This window comes from Protobothrops mucrosquamatus, unplaced genomic scaffold (genome assembly GCF_001527695.2).
Source record: "Protobothrops mucrosquamatus isolate PMUCROS unplaced genomic scaffold, P.Mucros_1.0 scaffold779, whole genome shotgun sequence".
NCBI lineage: Eukaryota > Metazoa > Chordata > Lepidosauria > Squamata > Viperidae > Protobothrops > Protobothrops mucrosquamatus.
The window spans coordinates 365,764-388,973 of NW_015387047.1; the positions used below are offsets into that span (position 1 = coordinate 365,764).

Below are 23,210 nucleotides of genomic sequence, written 5' to 3' on the forward strand. Positions count from 1 at the left end.
CCCTTAGGCACCTCACGCACACTTAATGGCCTGCACATTCATTTAACAAATTCATTGAGGAAAGCAGGGATGAGGGATCATTAATGATGTGGCTTATTTAACATTTATCCTGAGTTTAGACAGTAATGGGCAGGGTCCATTATAATGGTTAACCTTTTTTGGATCATCATTTGGAGCATCATTTGGAAAAGGTTTACTGCACATCTATAGAAATGGCTATTTTCAACATTATTTTTTAATAAAGTGACAAAGTTGTTAAAAGTTTTTGGTACTGTTAATAATTGTACTCTAACTAGGATCACAAAAAGTATTCTAAATGCGAATAAAATAAGTTTCAAGAATGGATGATAATTTTCTGAATGTGATAAAGTAACATGCATATAAACATATTCCTAAAATATGAAATATTAAAATTATTTTATTTTTCATTTAAATGTCATATTTGTGGCTGATGTCCTTCAACCACAATTCATTATCAGACTTTAAAGCTGATAGGGTCAAACAAAGATCTCTTAATGCTACAGCCAAGTGATTTTTTTTCTTTCATGAGAACACAATTGACTGCACTAAAAACAATCCAGCAAGTTATGAAGTTTGAAAAGTTAATATGAATGTTAATTAAATTTTATTTTTCATTTGTAGTTTCATTTTGTTCTGCCAGAATTGTCAGTATTCAGTTTTATTAAAATCAAATTTGCATTTGTTGTGAATAATTCCATTTTCTTTCTTTATACATAACATGTATATTATGCACACTTATTTGAAAGCATTCATTATCTATACATCAATCTTCAAATTTATTAGGTCAGTGAATCATAATCCTGTCAGTTTTCAGAACATGTAAATAACCTCCAAATTTAATTTCTCTGTCAGCCCTTTTAAACTAATCTTTGAGAATACTTTAGGAAATTAATAGAAATATTTCTGCAAGATATGTGATTAGATCTAACTAATTTGCTATTGCAATTAATAATTGTTACAGTACTTGCTTATCCTGAATTTTTAGATTAATTTAATTAAGGTTCTGAAATACCTTAGAGAAATTAATTTCCCTTTTTCAATCTTAATTCAGAAATCAATCTTATGTTTGTAAAGATAAATCTCTAATACTCTTCTGAATAATTCAACAAAACGTGTCAAAAAGTTGCATTTAGAAAACCACATAGAAACACACTGGTCATTACTTTTATGACAAAGATGTGAAAATTATTATTCATTCTTGAAACTGATTTTAATGTTGTTGTATTCACATTAGTGAAATATGTAAACATGGACTTAAATATTTAGCAACAAAACGCTGTCTATAAGTTACATAATGAGTACATAACATTTTTGGAACTTCCCTTTTCAAAAATATTGTTCTGATTTTCTAGCATAAATGGAGCTTCATCAGATGCATGGACAACAATGTTCATGAGTAGAATATTGGCCTTTTCAGAAAATGGTTTTAATATAATAAAAAATCATTTCTTTTTGCATTAACTAAGAGATTTTTTTGAAAGAACACTTTCTTTTCTTATGAAGTTTGAATAAAATGTCGTACATAGGCTGTTAAAATAGCTTTGTTGTTCATAATTGTGGATTTGTTCAACTGTAGTGAGACTTCTTTTGTTTTCTTTAATATCATAAACTGATCCTCAATCTCATTTTCCATTTTATCCATCCGCCTTTGTAAAACTAATTGTTGTTAATTTTAAAATACATCTTGATGTATTACTGTGGAAATTTCATCCTGCAAAGCTGGCACTATTATTACATTGTATGGTTTATCATAGTTGCAATAACCTCTTAGATGTGATAAATTGCAGTATGTGATAAAAATGCAGTAAATCTGTCTATGACCTTTTCAGAACATTTTAATTGAATGTTACTTCAACTATTGAATGTCTGTTAAATAGTTCATATTTTTTAAAAAATATTTCAATCTTTATCACCTATTTAGATGCTTTACATGAAAGTGACCATAAAGATGGGATGATTTACATTAAAATTTAAATGCTGGCTGTGTTCATGCAAGAGTAAAGTATTGTTGGATTTACACAACAGATTAGATTCAAATTTAATTGTATTTTGTGAGCTTAGCCTATGTAGTTAATTATGGTTTGGTTGTATGAACCCAACAAATTGGACAAATTCAATAATGATTGGATCAATGATTAGTATGTGTGATTACAACTGATTGGCTGATTATGTAATTATGTTTTCAATCCTTAGCAGCACATAGATAGATTTTCTCAGTGACAATCAAATTAGCTTAGTATATTTTAGTTTAGCGTGTTGTCCAAGCACAGAAAATTTGGTTAAATTTTATATAATTTTTATGTACTGATTTTGAATATCTGATGATACATGCTATATACTAATGATAGAGTAAGCAAGAGTTTATATTTATATTTTAAAATCTTCTACATTGTAAATGAGTTATTATTTCATTATAACAACAACTCTTAATAATTGAAACTTCAAATATCCCTGTATAACAGAGTAGGAGACTACTTATGAATAAGTAATTTAAAAATATTCTGTAAAACTCTTTTTTAGCACTGGGTAACTGCCCAATAGATATGTTTTATGCATCAGAAGAGACTGAGAATTTTATACTGCATAGTTTTAGTTCATGATAGAAAAATATTTGAGCAGCAGTAGTAATATAAGAAAATGCTATCTTTAAAATTGTCTTCTCCATGGTTACAAATATCAAGTTTTAATTATGTATTTAATCATTGGCACAATAGTTGGCATTTGGATACAGAAAAAATAGTTTCCTTTTTAATCTGACTTGCTAACATGAAAACAGTAATAGTTTGAACTGTTGTTTTTATCAGTCATTAAATGAATCTCGAGTTTTAAGTACCGTATTCAGAACCAAGGTTTGCTCAGTCAGATCATTTCTGATGATCTGACTGAGCAGACTTTTGACTGATTTGTTTCAGAAGTTGGCATCCTACCTGAAATCATCTGGCCCCTACTCCCTAAAATAAATGTTTTATCCACCTGGAAGTGACAGTGCTAAAAACAAGGGAGCCATTTTGGTAATGGGTTCACCAGCTACTTGGCACGTTCAGAGCAACAAGTGCCCTGCCCAGTGAAAGCAAGCTGTGACGTGGAGCAAGGAAGGAGGAAGAAATGGTGGTGGCAGCCACTCTCAGACTGCATCTTGGCTTGTGTGGCCGAAGAAGCAGCAGTGACCGCTCCTGTTTCCTCCTTCCCAGTCTCTGTGCACCCTATTTTCATCTTGTCCAATGAGCAAGGCACATAGATGAGCCCAGGGCCTGAGTCTGCCTGGAAAATGGAGGAAAAAGCAGCTTCTGGCTCCTATATGAAGGAAAAAGTTTTTGACCCCTACCTTATTTCATGTATTATATGTACCATTATTTGCCCACCACCCACAGACAGGTGGTGAAACAGGGGGCAAATTCCACCTTAGAATAATTTCTTTTCTTGCTCTCTTTAACTACCAGCAAAACAGCTCACCTAATCTTTTTTTGTGGTTGAAGTTGCTTATAACTCATTTCATACCTTCATTCTGATGTTGTTTTTTCAGGCCACACTGAAGTTATTATTCTCAAATGCTTCTCAGCCCTCACCCATTGCAGGGGCCTCTCATTTTCCTTAGATCTACATAACTGTCTAAAACAGCTGTATGCTTCTAGCCATTTGGAAAGTGCATCCAATTTTTCACTATAAATGTCTGATCCTGGAAGGTCTGATGGGCTTCTTATTTGCCAGACCCGCTCACATCTGGGATGGTGCATCTATTTTTTATTTTTGGTACAGGAAGATACATTAGAATATTTGATTTATTGAATATTCTTTTTAAATACTGAATGCATCTGAGAGCCAGGAGATACTGTATGTACCGGCATACCTCACATCTTTTTCAACAGTTCATTTGCAATAGCTTTACTAGCATAAATTACCCAACTGGCTGAGCAGTGAAATTTAACTCCTAGCAGTTTTGACTCAGTGAAAGAGGGGACTTGTTTGAGAGGAGACAGTTTGCTTTCTTTAGGTATTCAGTTTGCTTTCTTTAGGTATTGTACTGGTTTTATTTTATATTTTGAGCTGGAACAGCTTTATTAATTTGGAACTGTATAAATACATAAATACATAATTTTTTTTAATAATTATTAAAAGCACAACTAAAAATAATGCCAATGAGGAAAAAATTGGAAGATAGCAGCAGAAACTTGTACAGCTGCACATAACTCAGTGAAAATCTGAAACCTAAAACATTACATAACAGGAGGAGGGAAAAGGGACAGTCATCAAGGAAGAATACATAGCTAACCCAGAAGGATAGAGATGTTGTCAAAAAGTCGAGAATGAACTAACAATTGTGATAAATTTTAACAACTATAAAAAGCTTCAGATGTGTTCAGAATTTAAAAAGAAAAGAAACAGAACATCTGCTTAATAAAAATATGTAACTAAGACGAGATGGAATTATTCAACTCTTATTTTGGTTTAGTCTTCTCTGGAAATAACATATATGTTCCAAAATGTGGTTGAGAAGACTAGGATTAAAAAAGGGATCCTCGACCTTTTGGGCACCAGGAACCGGTTCCATGGAGAGAGGTTTTTCCACGAACCAGTGGGGGCATGTTTTTGTGTGCTGCCTGCATCTTGCAGATGGGGCTTTGCTTGTGCGGACCGGTTGGTGGCATGTCGCAGCCTGGTACTGGTCCACGGATTGGGGGTCGGGGCCCCTGGATTAAAAGACAAAATCCGTCAGTTAATTAATTAATTTATATAGCTATCCATCTTGTATCAGACTCTCGGCAGTTCCCATCCAACAGCTAACATCAATTCTAAAACAACATTATACATACATATATCTATTAAAACTCACAGACTTTAAAACCTTAACCAAAGTTAAGCTTTCACCTGCAGTCCATCATCAAATCTACTAAACCGTAGCATCGTATCCCAGTGCTTGGGGAGAAAAAAACAGGTCTTAAGTGCTTTTCAGAAAGCTAGGAGGATAGAAGTTTGCCAAACTTCAGGGGGAGAAAGCTACTTAGGGCAAGATCTGCCACATAAAAGGCACACTTCCTAGAACTCATACGATAGTAATATTTCAGCAAAAGGACTAGGAGCACACCTACCCTATCTGATCTAGCCCTGTACCATATAGGTATTTAAATGTAATGACTAGCAACTTGAATTGCATACAGAAGGAAACTGGGAGCCAGGGCAGTTTGTACAACAGAACTATTACATGGGTAAACCTAGGTGCATCCATCACTGTTGTGTGTTGCTGCATTATGGACTAGTTGTAGCTTCCAGGTGGTCTTCAAGGACAGTCCCGGCTAGAGCATATTGCAATAATCCAAACAAAGGCATGAGTGACTGTGAACAAAGCCTCCCAATCCTGGAAAGGGTACAAAGAGATGTGCAAATCTGTGCAAAGCCCCTCCCCCAGCCACAACTGTGTTTTGAGTGGTATAAGTCTAGGAAGACCCCCAGATTGTGCACCAATTCAATCTGGGGGAATGCCACCCAATCCAGAGTCATGAAATATTATCTGGGCTTGGAGGACCAAAAACCCAAACCACTCAATCTTGTTAGGATTGAGGTGAAGCCAATTCTTCTCCATCCAGATCCTCACAGCCTCCTGGCACTCAGCCAGCACTGCCATAGCATCACCTATCTACTATCTGCTATACCCTTCACCATAGTCAAAAAAAGAGGGGGAAACAGACCCAAGAAACTACAAACAAATCAGCGTAACATCAATACCTGGAGACATATTGAAAAAAATAATCAAAAAACAGATCTGTAAATATCTAGAAACGAAGTTATAACTAGTAGCCAGCACAGGTTTGTTAAAAACAGATAATGCCAAACTAATCTTATTTCATTCTTTGATCAAGTACCGTATATACTCGAGTATAAGTCGACCCGAGTATAAGCCGAGGGACCGATTTTCCCACAGAGAACTGGGAAAAATTGGTGACCCGCGCATAAGCCGAGGGGGCATTTTGGCTGTTCCTCCCTGGCCGCTGCCCCACCCCCGCCGCCNCCACCCCCCGCCGCCGCCACCGCCGCCGCTGACTCGAGTATAAGCCGAGGGGGGCATTTTTCAGCCCCAAAAATGGGCTGAAAAACTCGGCTTATACTCGAGTATATACGGTAACTAAATTAGTAGACCAGCGGAATGCTGTGGACAAAGTATACTTAGATTTCAGCAAGGCATTCGACAAAGTAGACCACAAACTTCTTGGTAAACTAAAAAACTTCTTGGTAAACTAAAAAAATGTGGGCTAGACAGCATCACCACCAGATGGATTTGTAACTGGCTGACAAACCATACTCAACAAGTAGTCCTTAATGGTGCTACTTCTACATGGAAGGAAGGAAGCAGTGAGGTACCACAAGATTCTGTCTTAGGCCCAGTACTCTTCAATATCTTCATAAATGACTGAGATGAGGGAACAGAAGGGGAACTCATCAAATTTGCAGATGACACTAAGCTGGCAGAAATAGCCAACCACCCAGAAGACAAGCTCAGAATCCAAAAAGACTTAACAGACTTGAACAAGGTTTTACACCTTGGCAGGAAAAATGAAAGTTACAAAATGAAACCTGGCTCAAAAACAGTAACTGTGAGAGGGACCTTGGAGTCTTAATGGACAATCACTTAAACATGAGGCAGCAGTGTGAGGCAGCAGCCAAAAAAGCTAATACAACCCTTGGTTGTATAAACAGAGGCATAGAATCAAAAACATATGAAGTATTAGTACAGCTTTATAAAGCCTTAGTAAGACCACATGTGGAATATTGCATCCAGTTTTGGTCACCACATCACAAAAAAGATGTTGAGACTTTGGAAAAAGTGCAAAGAAGAACAACTAAGATGATTAAGGGCCTGGAAACAAAAACATATGAAGAACGGTTGAATGAATTGGATATGGCCAGTCTAGAGAAAAGAAGGACTAGGGGGCGACATGAAAGCATTATTCCATATTTGAGGGGCTGCCACAAAGAAGAGGGGGTCAACTTATTTTCCAAAGCACCAGAAGGCAAGATAAACAACGGATGGAAACTAATCAAGGAGAGAAACAACCTGGAATTAAGGAGAAACTTTCTAACAGTGAGAATAATTAACAAGTGGAACAGCTTGCCTTCAGAAGTTGTAGGTGCTTCATCACTGGAAGTTTTTAAGAAAAGACTGGACAGCCACCTATCTGAAATGGTATAGGGCAGGGCCCGCGGGCTGGATGCATCATAACAAAACCCATCCCATTGCCGGCAATGGCAAAAAAGTCATGATACGTAATGACACGTCACATGATGTTGCGAGTTTGACACCCCTGGTATAGGGTGCCCTGCTTGAGCAGTGGGTTGAACTAGAAGACCTACAACAGGGGTGTCAAACTGCCGGCCCGCAGGCCGGTTTCATCATACTGGAGCCGCGCCCACCCCATTGCCAGCAATGACGAAAAAGCTCCAGTACGTCACGTGACGTCACGAGTTTGACATGCCTGACCTACAAGGTCCCTTCCAACTCTATTCTGATTGACCTAAATGTGGAGATTATATTAGTGGGTATCATCAGCATACTGATGATACTGCACCCCATCCAGTTGAAGCCTGAAATTGGACAATAAATATTTTTTCCTGTATTATAAAATAAAAAATAATAGAAAGGATTTCTAAAATAAGAACAATCTGGCATCAGGACCTGGAAATTTCTAAAAAGGGTCTTAATCCAATTGTTTTCAGTACTTAATAGTCAGTATGGCCATTTTTAGAAGTTAGAATGGATTTGTCAAAAACAAGTCTTGTCACAGTAACCAAATCTCACTTTTTGATCAAATAAATTTCTTAGATTACAGGATCAAATAGTTTCTTAGTAGATTGTGGAATGCTCTAGATGAAATATATCTTGGTTACAGCAACAGAAAGAACTCCAGCAAACTAAATAAATATGGGCTAGAAGGCATAGCAATTAGATGTATATATAAAAATAACAAAAAGTATACTTAAAGAGTATTTGTCAATGCTTATTCATCTAACTGAAGAAAAGTATCAAGTGAGATGCCAGCGTCTAGGATTATGTTCTTCAGCGTCCTTATTAATCACTAGCTGTACCCGGCCACGCGTTGCTGTGGCTCAGTCTGGTTAAATGGAAAAGAAAGAAAAGAGAAAGCGCACGTTTGTAATATGTTTAATTTCACAATGCTAGCATGTGTTGCTTTTACGTCCAACAGATGGCACTGTTTTTCAAAAACATGTTTTTACCTGTCACAGGTGTGACATCTATATAATAGTAGGTATATAAAAACACGCGCATATTCAAATGCAACGTTGTGTCAAAATTTCAAAGCAATCGGTGAAGAACTTTCGGAGATTTAAGATTTTGAACAAACGAACATTTACATTTTTATTTATATAGAAGAAGATATGGATAATGAGGTGAATTGAATTTATATCACATTTGCAAATGCTAAAATTTGGATGAAATAGCAAATACATAAAAAACAAAAATAAGATGCAAAATAAGCTTGGTAAGTTAGAGAAGTGGGCTAAACTAAACTTAACATTAGCTGAGATTCCCTGATCTTTGTGTAAATTCTTACCATTGTTACATTTTTTTCTTATTATTGGGATACAATGATGGAAAATTGGAATATAAAGCCAGAGGTTACATGTACAGTATGTAACTGTATTAAAACCTCATTATTTTCTGTTTAATTCAATGACAACTTTAAATTCTCTCATTATTTAGACATGCATTTCTTAAACTGACGCAGTGGTTAATACTACACATTTGATTAAGTGAATTCTTCTTTTAAACTTACCTAATTAGGTGAAACCGAATCCACAATATCTGTTGTCACTAGGCTCTGTCTTGCTTCACTAGCCTGGCTTATCTTCACACGTCATTATCTCTTGTATTCATTTACTAGGCATCCAGAAGATGCCCATTTAAGTAGATTCTCACTGCAGCCTGTGCACAGGGACTGTTTTAGATTCTAGTTTTCACTGTATATTGTTTTGTTTTGTTTTTTAAAAAACCTTTTTTCTCTGTGGTTTACATATGAGGAACCCTTTAAGAATGATTCTTCAAAGCCTCTTAGACTTATCAAAAGACAAAAATTGGCAACACAACAGGAACAGCATAAATCAGAGAAACAGAAAAGTAAACAAAATAATGAAAAAAAAGGTGAGAATGAAAACAACTTTTTTCATTATCGTGATGCTCTCACAACAATTCATAGTTAGGGGCGGTTTGCAATTATGTACTACAGACAGTAATGTTTTCACGTTTAGAAATTTACTGTTTGTACATGAATTTGTTTTCACTTGCATGTTTACATTTTGTGCTTGAGGTTTTTTAAAGTAATATTTTCAGAATATTGTTACACTCACATTGTAGATACTAGCTTACAAATTAAAAATTACATTACAAATATTGATAAGGGTAGCAGAGATTTTTGAAAAGTAGCATATTTTTCTACATTCCTTGCATATTTATAATATTCCATAATTAAATGCATTCTGCTTTGCTTTTCTTAGAAAATAGATTTTTTTTTTTTTGCTTTAATACCTATATGTGAATATTTGGTAGAAAATTCATTTTTTGGCTATTTTATTTATTTATTGCATTTAAATAATGCATATCTGGAGAATTCTCTGGTAGCCTTGGCACCTGTATATTATTTTACTGATTGCGTCCTGGTACTTTACAAAGAATAAAGTATAGTCAGAGAGTTTTAGAAGGTTAGTTTTCAGAGTCTGACCTTACAGTTGTAATTTACAAAGTCATGCCTTAGGTTATTTTTACTAACAACAGTTAAATGACTCTTGCATTAACTGAATTTGTAAATGAAATAATAAATTTGAATTTTCTAGCTTACTCATTAAATCTTAAAATGTCTGCCTAAAAGTTTTAAAGCAGCCTCATGACACATTTCAAAGTGAAAGCCACTTTTCATATCTCTTATAAAAATACCCTTAAGGGCATTTTACACTTTCATTGCTTTGTGCAATTGTTTTTAATTTATTATTTGCACTTCATATTTCTCTTTGCTTACATTTTGTAAGTTTGAGTCTATATATTGCAATTAGTCACTTCTAGTTACTTCTTCCTCTCTTTTAGCAAAACTGCTATTGCTGAACAAAAAGAGACTGGCGTTAAATAGGTTGTATGCTTTATCAGAATACAATTTTATTGATCCACATTTTTCCAACTAACACATAATTGATCACAAACAGTTCTTCTGACTAAAAATGCATTGTTTTATCATTTCCTAGGAAGATGAAATTATATAAAAAGTTGCCAATTGTAATAGGTAAACAAATATGTTTAGGGTCATCTTCTTAAAATATTTTTTAAAAATTTTGGATGTATTATTTTACATTTTGTCAGCTTAGTTGTAATGTACATTTTTGATAATAGGGCATTGTAAAAGTCTCTGATCATCTGCAGCTGCATAAGAGCAAAGAAGTAAGTGTACTTCACTACTCTTACTGCCACAAGCTAAGTTCTAATAAAGGCTTAGTTTGACTGGCTTCATCCCTTTCTTCTTCCAACAATAATAATAATAATAGTAAAGTTGGAAGGGACTTTGGAGGTCATCTAGTCCAACCCCCTGCTCAGGCAGGAAACCCTATACCATTTCGGACAAATGGCTGTCCAGTCTCTTCTTAAAAACCTCCAGTGTTGGAGCATTCACTGCTTCTGGAGGCAGGTTGTTCCACTGGTTAATTGTTCTAATTGTCAGGAAGTTTCTCCTTAGTTCTAGGTTGCTTCTCTCCTTGCTTAGTTTCCACCCGTTGCTTCTCGTCCTGCCTCCAGGCACCTTGGAGAATAGCTTGACTCCCTCTTCTTTGGGGCAGCCCCTGAGATATTGGAACTCTGCTATCATGTCCCCCCTCGTCGTTCTCTTCGTTAAACTAGACATACCCAGTTCCAGCAGCCGTTCCTTATATATTTTAGCCTCCGGTCCCCTAATCATCTTTGTTGCTCTTCTCTGCACTCTTTCTAGAGTCTCAACATCTTTTTTACATCACGGTGACCAAAACTGGATGTAGTATTCCAAGTGGGGCCTTACCAAGTGATATGCTCTAAGTGTTTCTTGTGTTGTTTCATTACCTGGAGCTCTGCCATAAACTGGGGGCCCTATGGGATCCATGTTCACAAAGTGTCTATATAGGTGCAATCCTATCCCAAGATCCTCATGTGCTTATTCCAGCCTGCAAGTAAAGCTGCAGCCAAATCATGCACCAGAGTCTCAGGAATAACTCCCAAGTTCCCTTTGAAACCAATGTTCTTTTATTAGCGGTGATAATATTACTGGATGACTGCTAGGGAATGGATTTGGTCCACTCATTCTGTAGATCCAACCACATTTATCTAAGGTCTTATTGCAGTTTAACAATACAAGCTATAATAAAAAAACTACTGTATATTACGGCTTCTTGATTAAATGGGATGCACTGCTTAAATTGGCGTTGATTGAAAATCAGATATATTGTTTTTGCTGGCTTGTATTCTGATTGCCAGTCTGTGAGCATAACATTCTTTTATTTCTTTCCAGTCTGTGGTAACTAAATATAACATGTCACCAGAACATTATTATTTGAAAACAGATGCGAGTTGTAATTTCTTTTATTAACTCTGTTGATCTTTGGGCATATCTTTATTCTGTTTCATTTTTCAGTGAATGTTTGCTGAATTTTATAAAGGGCCCTTGTTCTGTAGTTTAAAAACTCATTGTCTCAGGACAGTGCACCAAATTACACAGATCAGACTGCATGATGTAAAAAGTTTTGATCTATATTGTACAGTGGTTTCCTGTTTTTCAGATGATATTGACTGTGTTCCTGAGCAATAATGAACAAATTTTGACTGAAGTACCAATTACTCCTGAAACAACCTGTCGAGATGTGGTGGAATTTTGCAAAGAACCTGGTGAAGGTAGCTGCCATCTTTCTGAAGTGTGGCGTGGAAATGGTAAGCAATAATTTGTCTATGCTGCATTATGTCAACCATTATTATTTATCAACTGACTTTCAACAACAGTTTAAAAGAAACATTACTTTGTGACTGTGCATTATCCCCAGTTTAGGCTAAAACTATACATTTTTTTCCAGACTATGTGGGAATTCGTGGTCGTATGAAAAATCAGCAGATCAGTAAACTATGAAAATGTTTCATTTTCAGTTATATCTTTATAATAATGAATTACAGCATAAATCAGTGATGGCGAACCTTTTAGAGACCAAGTGCCCAAACTGCAACCCAAAACCCACTTATGCATCGTCGGGTGCTGGGTGGGCGTGGCCCATTGGATGGGTGTGGCCCATTGGGTGGGCGTGGCTGCGGTGGTAATGGCAGAATGGGTGGGACTAAAAAGTTCAATCAATCAATTCCAACTTTGCAAGATCTTTTTTTTCCCCGCATGAAGTTGAAATTGACTGATTGATTGAACCTTTTTTTTGTGTACACGGCGGCAGAGGCCTAAAGTGCAATGGTTTTATAAAACCCAGCTGAAGGCCTAGGACTGAGGCGACGGTGCATGTGCCCACAGAGAGGGCTCTGAGTGCCGCCTCTGGCACCCGTACCATAGGTTTGCCACCACTGGCATAAATCAGTCAAATATATATATTCATGTATGTATTATATTTACTAAATAAAATTCACATATTTAAATCCATTTAGAAAATGAGAGCTTTAAAATATCCATTACATAGTTAGCAGTTTAAAAAGTCTGAATAAATTAATCTACAATATATACCACAAAGCTTAAGAACAGTAAACACTACAACACTTAAGAACTAGGGAAAACAGATATCTGTTTAAAAGCCCTCTAAAAGAAACATTATATAGGTGCAATTATCTACACTCGAATAACATTCCTTAGGTAGAGCCAATTTGAGGTATTTGTCCTAATGATGCCTGCCTGATCTTAGAAGCTAGTCAGGTATGGTTGGAAGAGGTTATTATAAATCACACATCCATGTGGATTTTGTAGAATTTTAACAAATCTGGATGCAATTTGGGGGAACTTGTCCTTAAAGGACTGCACTTTGAATTTAGCTCCAAAATTGGCAAATCATGCAGTTAATAAGCAGGATCTGACTATCTAGTTTGAGAAGAACTAAAACAGCTATATTATGTATCAGTGAAGTTGCTATAGCTTTTTAAATTAAGCACATTACAGTAGCCTAGTTTTGTTATAGCTAAGTAGGCTTCAGCAGCCAGGTACATTTCTGCCACCTCTGTTTCCACAGAGATTGAGCTTTTTTTCTAATTCCAGAGTTTTATAGTTGTCCAGGGAGCAAGATGTGGCAAACACAGGTAGAGGTGTTGGATGGATGGATGGATGGATGGATGGATTAGATAGATAGATAGATTAGATAGATTAGATAGATAGATAGATAGATAGATAGATAGATAGATAGATAGATAGATAGATAGATAGATAGATAGATAGATAGATAGATAGATAGATAATACAACAGTCCAGAGTTCAAGATAACTTCTCCCATTTGTTTCATGTAAATCTTAGGTTCCATAAAAGACAAATGGAACTCCACAGTATTCTACTAGTTACTTCCTTCTCTTTAAATTTTCACAGCAATCTAGCACAATACCATTACTGTACTTGTGTAGATGGCATGCTTTTAGCTTGAACCTGAATAGAGTTAAATGTGCATATTTAGCCTTAAACCTATACTTCTTAATAGAATTCTGATGGGATATTCTGAATGGAAGAGGTTTCTGCCTGCTTGTTCTTGGTAAAAGGTAAAAAAGATGATATGATTATCTTGATTATCATAAATTAGCAGTGGTTAAACATAGTAAACTGGCATGATCCTAAAAAACTGGTAAAGAACAAAAATATTTAGGAATTAAGAAACAAGGGGATATTACACCTTAATGACATTCTTTAAATCATTGCATTGCTTAGTACTATTTCATATTTTCATCAAGGACTTGTTTTGTCAGATAGCAAAATAGAGGTGTAATATCTCGTTTGCTTTTGTGTTAGGCTGATTTGGCTCTGTGGAATGTGGTGGCTTGCAAATTGTTTGAATGTAATTGTTTCTAGAGTGATAGTGACTAAAGTCCTATTTATAATAGTTTGGTTGCAAAATATGAGATTCAGTACTGTGTGGTGTAGTTGTTAAAAGTGTTGGGAGTGATTCCAACACTGAGACGCTAGTCCTTCATTGTTACGTATTTTCTAATGTATTGGCTTGTGAAAGAGTAAAATAATTATGGCGTTCAGAAGGTCACTGGATGATTGGGCCAGTTATTTCCTTTTACTTCAGCCTATCACACAGTATGCTTATATTGGGCAAAAACTGGATGAGAGAGTGCTGTATACACTACCTTGAACTCCTGAATGAAAAGGTGGGATATAAATCTAATAATAATATTTTAAAAATATAAACATGGGAATGAATCACATGAAACTACAGTCTTCTGTAAGCTACAATCCAGTTCAGCACTGCTGTCATTATTTTTAGAGATTATATAATTTCAATTTGTAAACTTTTTCAAAAAGGTTACTCTGTAATTGGGAGAAAGAAAGAATTAGGTTATCCATTAGAACCCTAGAATATTATAATTTTGATGGAGGGAGGGAAATGACAGGAAAATAAAACATATATCTTATTTTATATACTTGTTTACTCTTATTTTAAGTAAATTGCCAGTGAATTGCTCTAATGAATGACATTTGATTCTGTATTCAGAACGACACATACCCTTTGATCATATGATGTATGACCATCTACAAAAATGGGGACCTCGTAGAGAGGAAGTGAAATTTTTTCTCCGACATGAAGAATCGCCAATAGAAAGCAGTGAACAGGGTATGCACTTTTTTATTCTATGTTTGTTGCTGCATCGTGGTTATAATTTTTATGTGCCCCAACTTTTATCAGTTTAAATTAAATGTGCCAGCATAGCTGATTTTTAACTAATTCTGTAGGTAAAGGTTATTTGCAGGTATTTCTATAGATAATGATCCTTAAAAATATATTCCATATTCCATGCTTCCTATCCTTCTGTGTGAGGATTGGGCAAACATTCCTATATAATGATGTGAGATACTGATGACAAATTACAATAAATGTTTGTTCTTAGTTATTGCAGCTGAAGGTGATGAGACCAGTTTCTGAACCTAAGGGGAAATTGATTCATTAATTATATGTTTTATACCTATTCAGTTGTTTGACTCAAACAGCAATTAGATTACTTTTAATTTAATATTACTTAAATTCTTAGATTATATTTTCACATTGTATAATGAATGACTTAGTTTATGAAATATATGAAACAAATATCAAATATTGGTGTTATTTCTCCAGTCATTCAATTTATATATTACTAGGACTCACATTAAACTTATAATAATATTCAGTGGCAAAGATAAGAAAATTCAAGAGAGTACAAGTACATTTTCCTAGAACTGTAAAGTTGATTTTAATTCTTACAAGTGAATTCCTAATTTTTAATTGTGGAAAACTTGGAGTAAATGCTTTAAATGAAAATAATCTACCTTGTAATTACCACTGTGAAACAATATCAGGATTTACTAGTACTTGAAAATAATGGTTAAAATATTTAGCTTTGCTTTATGACATTTTCCTTGTGGGTTTGTAAAAATCTCCCATTCTTTTTGGGACTGAACATTGTACATTTATGTATTCTATATTTAGAATCTTATTTTGCCACCTGATACCTTTGGCCCACAGTGTAATTATAGGTCTAAAAGACTACATATAATCCTGATTTAAACTTGTTTAGTCTACAGTCCTAAGAATGCTTATCTAAAAGCTTTTCATTTTGTTTGCAATTGCCAGCTTGTGGATTTCCAATACTTTTAGTACTTTTAGGCCCTAGACAAGCTAATTTCTGTCTCAGTAACATGTTTTACTTAAAAGCAACTAAGATTTTTTTTTTCTTAGTTAGAAAAAGGAATGGAGAAGCAAGACTTTTTAAATATACAGATAAAAGCCTTCATTTTGCTTTAGGGGATAAGGGGAAATTTAGACATCAAAGGTTAGTAAGAAAGAGTGGGTTCTTCTTCTGGAAATTATACATAACACATACTACCTTTAAAAATCTAATGCTAAGACTGAAGATTTCAGAATAACTGAAGGAGCAAGTTTTAAGTATGCTTTTATAAGAACATAACTGATAGTTAGACATTACGTGGAAGGAAAAAACCCCCCCAAAATAACTAATAAGATCTAAGGTCAAATAGTTAAGAAGCTAGGATCCATTTCAAAATATCTAACTTACTTGAACACAGAAATTATTCAATGTTCAGTCAACTGTTCAAACTTTTCAGCAAACATATAATAGCAATAGCACTTAGACTTGTATACCGCTTCATGGTGCTTTATAGCCCTCTCTAAGCAGTTTACAGAGTCAACATATTGCTCCCAACATGGGTCCTCATTTTATTGACCTCGGAAGGATGGAAGGTTGAGTCAACCGTGAACCATTCAGAATCAAACTCCTGGAGTGAGCAATGAGTTAGCCTGCAGTACTGTATTCTAACAACTGTACCACTACGGCTCCTAATCTACTAGGACTGTACCCTTTGGGACATAACAGAAGTATATTTCCCTATTCCATCAGTCTGAGGATTTAAATTAAGAATTACAAAATCAGTAGTACTAAGAAACAATCTCAAAAATTAGTAAGTGCTTTTTGAGCTTTTGATTTAATATATCAAGAAGAGCTCTTAACTTGAAAGAGAAGTGTGTACTCTGTATAAAGGTAGAGACTGTTTATCAGTTTAGAATGGAAATCTTTCTTTGCACCTCCACATATTTGGACATCATACCAGAAATAAAGAAAAATAAGAACCAGTCTTGCATCTTCAAGGAAACAACTAAGCTCAGAGAGCACCAGGGACCCCTCATTTCAGCACTGAACAACATTAAATATTCTCCTTTATCAATCTCTAAATTTTAATCTGTAAGTATTATTTATCCCAAAGATGCTTTTTCATGAGGCAACTGGACTTTCTTGTTTTTCTTTGAAGACATTTCGCTACTCATCCAAGAAACTTCTTCAGCTCTGACTGGATGGTGGGGAATGTAAGGATTTATACTCCTTGCAGACAGTTGGTCATTTGCATTCTTTTAGAGATTCGTTGAGGCCACCTGGAGGTTTATCTGTGTCATCAGGGTCATCTGAGTAGTGCAAATGGGTGTGCAGCCTTCTTGGAACTGTTGAAAGGACTGTGTTGTAGACTGGAGATAAATGATGTCGTATCCCTCCCCCTCTGTTGAGAGAGGACTGTTCAATTTTGATATAGATGGCCTCTTTGACCCCTCTTTCAAACCAGTATATTTACTTACCTGTGATAAGATGAGTAGCAAATAAGTTTAATAAATAAATAAATAAAAATTGTTCCCTTGCTGTATTTCATCTTCTTTGCAGTTGTGTTTTTAAAGCTTTTATTCTTAACTCATCTATAAATTAAAATATTTCTTATTTCTAGTCATTCTTCTTTTCAACACTATCACTAAAGCAGCCGTTCCCAGTATTGTTACAGAACAAAAAGCTGCAACTTCTATCAAATTTATGGTTCATTTTGTGTTCAATCCACATTCATCCAACACCTATTCATATCTGACTTTATATTTTCTTGTTTTATCACACATGCTTCTTAAGTACCCATTATTTTCATTTCATTTAACTTTTATGTGTCTTATGACATATCCAACTTTCATGTCTGCTTAACATAAACATTGGGCACAGCAATTGTTGCTTCTTTCTACATTGTTCACAACAGACTATATACAACATGACACACTTCAATATCACAACCATTTCTCATACATTTCTTCATAAATACATTAAACAAAAAGGCATACTAGAGGCCACCAAAGACTCACAAATAACCACCACAGCCACCTGTGCTGGAGTCACAGCTGATGCTACACTTGAAACTCAGGAGGGCACATTTCAGAGAGGGGACACCCCTCTACATTGCTCATCCAGGTATTAATGATACAAACCAGGTTGGTTCTCTCATCCACAATCAAATTGTGGATGAAGTGAGCTTTGTTGCAGGTCAACCTGGCATTAAGCAACAACAGATGGAGACCTGAAAACCACCAAAGCTTTAGAAACCAGGTCTTGGAGCTAAGCATAAGGGACCAGAACACTGTACTGGTATTAAACACTGGGGCAACCTTCTCCAAAAGAGCCCTTCCCCCTGTCTCCTGTCATATTCCCGATGCCATCATGATTGCAATGCCCTCCCCTATTATTTCCCTTCTCTCCCTGTCTTGCTTCGCTTCCCGATCCGAGCTCCCATTCATAAGGCACTGGAAGCCACCCACATCCAGCCTAAACAAAGACAAAACAGATTCTGTTCAGGTTCTGGCACTCACTACACCCACCTGACCAGGTCCTCCATCCAACCATCTCACCCATGCCTTCCTTCACACAACTCTTCAGTATCCTAAACCAAACTATCCTCTTTTACTCCCCTACCTTCTGCCCCTCTGTGTTACCCAAGCAGCAGAGAAGCCATCCTCCAGAAAGGACTGAAAGGCAGCACCCCCAACCCATTCCTGTTTCCCATATGAGGGTAGCAAGACAACTAGGCATAACCCCCACCTCTAGCTACCAAATCTTATAAAGCCCCTGGTTCATACAAATGTTCTTAATTTTGTGTGTCAGCAACTTCAGTCCCAGGTATTCCTAGACAGGCAAGGGAATCTACTGAAATGTGGCCACCTGAGCAGCAGTTGTAACAGACATGGCAGTCCTCCCACGGTTCCACTGCCTTGCTCCTGCTCCCGCTGCCATAAACCACCTGGCCATGTGAACCCTCTACTCCACCGGGGACTCTAATGAACAGAACCCCATAACCACCATCACTTCCTCATCCAGTTGAGCGTGTGTTTATATTCTCTGGGGCAGCAGACCCAACTAGCTAATCTGTTAATTTATTTCTGCTCATTCTACTGTGCTACTGCGTCCTCTGGTGTCTGTTCCACAGTTAGAACAAAGGCAGCATATCCACAGCACCACGGAGCTTTACTTCATGCTCACTAAGGAGCCTCCATAATGGGGTGTCACCCCTTGACCCAATCTCACTTGGTTGCCACCCAGGGAAATGTCAACAGGGCTCCACTAGCTTTCCAATCTCTTGGTCCATTGCCACCACACCAGCTCTCACTTTTTTTAATTTAAAAAATTATCAGAGATTGCATTTGAACAAAATTAAAGTCTGGCTGTTTAGGTCAGCAGCTTGTTTTTATAATCTTAGGCACACTGTTACTCTTCATGGAGATAAAGCAATCATGGCAAGCAAGTTGATACATAGAAAAGATTGGGCAGTGAATTCTTTACAGTGCCTGGTGGAAACTCAGGCTTAATAGAGTTTTGACATTCTCTTATGTGAATAAAATGGTATGGCGGTTGGTGTAGTTTACAAATAGGTATGCAGATAGTCCTCGGCTTTTGACCACAATTGAGCCCAAACTTTCTGTTGTTAAGCAAGACAGTTATTGTCAATTTTGGCCCATTTTATGACCTTTTTTGCCACATTTGTTAAGTGAATCAGTATAGTTAAGTTAGTAACACAATTGTTAAGTGAATCTGGCTTCCCCATTGACTTTGTTTGTCAGAAGATCACAAAAGGTGATCATGTGAACCATGTCAGTACAATCATTATAAATATATGCCAGTTGCCAAAATATCAAATTTTAATCATGTGATCATGGGGATGCTGCAATAGTTATAAGTGTGAAAAACATTGAAATTAGCAGCAGCAGTGGTGATAGTTTTTGTGGAAAGGGTATAGTGAATAAACGCTTTACCACTTTACCACGGTAGCTACATAACTGTGGAAAACAACATAGTAATTATAACTCAGATAATGTCAATTCCAGTGGTTCTTTAGTTGTTATTGAACTAAGATTCTATTGAGATGTAGAAAAACAAACCTCTGTACACCTAAAAAGATAGAAAACATTTTACTGTCCTCTTCAGCACCTGAAATTGTGCTGGCCAAATCCACACACAAGGTTGGGCATTATATTTAAATTGTCTAAATGTATACTAATGCTAAAAATAGCTATTAAATGGGAAACCTAAATGTTATAATTGTGTTTTTCCCAGGACGTCAGACTCAAAATCATAGAAATGGAATCTCTATACCTGTGGAGAAACGTACAGAAAATGGGGTATGTGGCAAATTGCATATTAAAAGTATATGTATTTTCAAGTTGATTTGTATTTTTAAACCTGGAATTTTGGCATCCTCAAGTGAGTTTCATAGTTAAGACAGAAATAAACAAAGTAAAATAAAGTAACATAAAATAACAACCACATTTTGTAAGAGTGCGATATTTTGTGTAATTTTGGTAATTTCACTTCTGGCATCTTCCACAGTCTAATGTGAGAATACCAGAATCTCACATTTCTTCATAAGAAATTATTTTAAAAACATTAGGATTAATTAGTCTGTCTTGGGAAGTTATGCCTACTTTGGCTTTCTGATACAGTTCTAAACATACAGTATATTTTAAAATTTCTAAAACACATTTTAAAGTATTTTACATAGCTTTCCCCAAGGCAAACAATTTTATATTTTACAAATTTAGCAAGGATTTCTTTTATAAAATTTATGGCAGTTGACAGCCTAACTTTTTTCCTCTCCTGAATTTAATATTAAAAAACAATTTTATGTAGAATATTTATAAGGATTTAACCCACTGATATTTCTATTATATATAAAAAGTTTTCAATATATGTTATATATTCCAAAACTATGTTATTGGCAACAATTTACTGATAGTAGTAATTTAGACTATAGACTATTTAGACTATTAGAACAAATTTTAAATAGTGCTTTTAAAATATTTTAAATATGACTATTGAATAAATAGCTTTAGATTTGTTTTTTAAACTTTAGGCAAATCTATAGCAATATATGATTTAGGAAAAGATTTGCCATTGCCTCCTTCCTGGGGCTAAGAGAAAGTGATTGGTCCAAAATCACTCAGTTGGCTTTTTGCCTAAGGTGGGACTAAAACTCAGGATCTTTCTGTTTCTAATTCAGTGGTTTAATCACTGCACCAAATGGACTCTTTTTATCAGATATGCTGGTTCTGAGTTCTAGTGTCTTTATATATGTAGGCTTATTAACATATTACCCTTATATCCTGCCCATCCTCAAAGACTCTGAGAAGTTAAGATTACAAAAATAAAACAATGTTAATACATACAGAAATAAACAATAACACAAGTTAAAACCCCGTGCTGCATATTTCAGCTCCAAATGATCTATCAAATAGCCATGTCTGTTTAGAAAATAGCATAAAAATAATCATATGCTTCTGGATGTTACATTTATTTGCTAAAACTTGTTTGGTTTGATTTGGTTTGTTTCTATTCTTATTGTCTAGAAAGCAGAAATTTTAGAAAGGTTAAGGTATCTATTTTATTTCAGTGATAAATGTGTTTATTACAGCTATCCAACGCCTCTGGACAGCATAGAAAATTTTAAAAAACCAGTAAAAGCAATTAAAAATTTAAACCCACAGAGATGTACAATCGATAAAAGTTTCTATTCTGCATTGCTTGTGTTTTGAATTTAAATCCACAGTCAAGTGTAAAAATGGAACTAGCTTAAACTTCTCCATTTAATATGAAAAGGACAATGCATTAAGCTAATTAGACCTGACAGCTGATGTGATCTTATCATGATTAGGCTTTTCACTGCTGGCAAAATCCACTAGACTTTTTCATTCATTGATTTCTGATGAATGCTCAGAGGCAGTTCTCCATATTGAAAAAGGATTTGGGTAGGAGGAAAAGGAGACTTTTGTTTTTGACTGAAGAAGGTCAAAACCACCTGAGATTTATTAGATCTATACAAACTGAGGATGAGAACTTATTTCTTATGAGATTTGGGACTTATTGACCAACTTAGCTTGTGAATAGTGTTTTTGCAGTTCATTGGTTTTACGATTAATATTAACAATAAACATTTGATTATTGTTTTAGTAATCATACTTAGCTGTGAAAATAAATGGTGAAATAGAAATAGTACTACAAGTTTTATTATATTTACATTTGGAATTGTACAGATTTCTTATGGAACATTGTCAACAATTTAGTTAAAAAGAAATAATGTTGTTATGAAAATATGTGAGGCATGTAAATGCTTTATGATGCCTACAGCATTAAATTTAATCTTGTGCTGTTTTGAATGTCTGTTTTCTGAGGTTGTGTCACCTTCATAAACATTGCATTAACCACAATGTTGGAAAAACAAAAATAAAGTAAAGCCTATGGTATTTCAGAATCTTTTAATGAGCCTTAATCATCGCAGGTTAGAGCATATCAAACTAGAATGGCTTTGTTTCCTCTTTAAACATTCAGAAAAATCCAGTTTCACAAGTCACAATTAAAAGGAATAATATTTATTTATAGTGCTTAATGAGGCATTTCTATTATTCATAATTGCTTTTGTGTGATGAATTATAGTAAACACAACATTCATATTTTGGTTTGCAGTTCTTTCAGTTTCATTAAAAAGAGAATGGAAATCATTTCATCACTGAGCAGTCTTCAGTTGTAGTAACTTTTGTATATTTTACAGTGAACCGATGTGCAGTCAGTATAATATCTTTTTTTCTATTTGCTATAAAATTAGATTAAATTTATTACAACTTTGGAACTGATTATCAGTTATTAAAGAGAAAAATGCATTTCATGTTTTGAAATATTTGTCACAAAACCAATTCTTTTAAATGGATTATTAAGAAGTACAGTCTGATATACAGAGGAAGTGACAAGAAAAATATTCAAGATTACTTTGTTTTGATTCTTTTTGGTATAAAAAGGGGTAGAGTTTTGGGATTTCAAAGTTCTATTAAAATACCCTACCCAGTTGAGTTTCTGTAGCTCTTGTGGTGTTTTGCCCTGGCCTATCTGGCAGAGCTGAAAGTATCATTATTCTCTATTCCAGAGGTCCCAAACCTGTGGGCTATGGCCCACTATTAGGATTTGATTTTTGATTTTGATTTTATTAAATTTATACCCCGCCCTTCTCCCGGAGGACTCAGGGCGGCTTACAGCCAGTTTAAAACAATGGTACAATACAATACAAAATTTAAAAAGATTAAAAATAACTATTTAAATTTGGCCGCTTCTACTAAAAATTTAATTTAAAACCCCTTTAAAATACCCCTAGGCCAGTCCT

General features: G+C 35.2%; 1 protein-coding gene across 1 annotated transcript in view; it reads left to right on the forward strand.

Moving 5' to 3' along the window:
* The window catches only part of PPP1R13B (protein phosphatase 1 regulatory subunit 13B), a 60,916-nt gene that overhangs the window by 7,429 nt on the left and 30,277 nt on the right, over positions 1 to 23,210 (forward strand). The window contains exons 2-4 of the mRNA XM_015818703.1: positions 11,818 to 11,965; positions 14,716 to 14,835; positions 20,120 to 20,184. Coding sequence (XP_015674189.1) covers positions 11,818 to 11,965; positions 14,716 to 14,835; positions 20,120 to 20,184 — 333 coding nt within the window. The remainder of the gene's footprint in view (positions 1 to 11,817; positions 11,966 to 14,715; positions 14,836 to 20,119; positions 20,185 to 23,210) is intronic.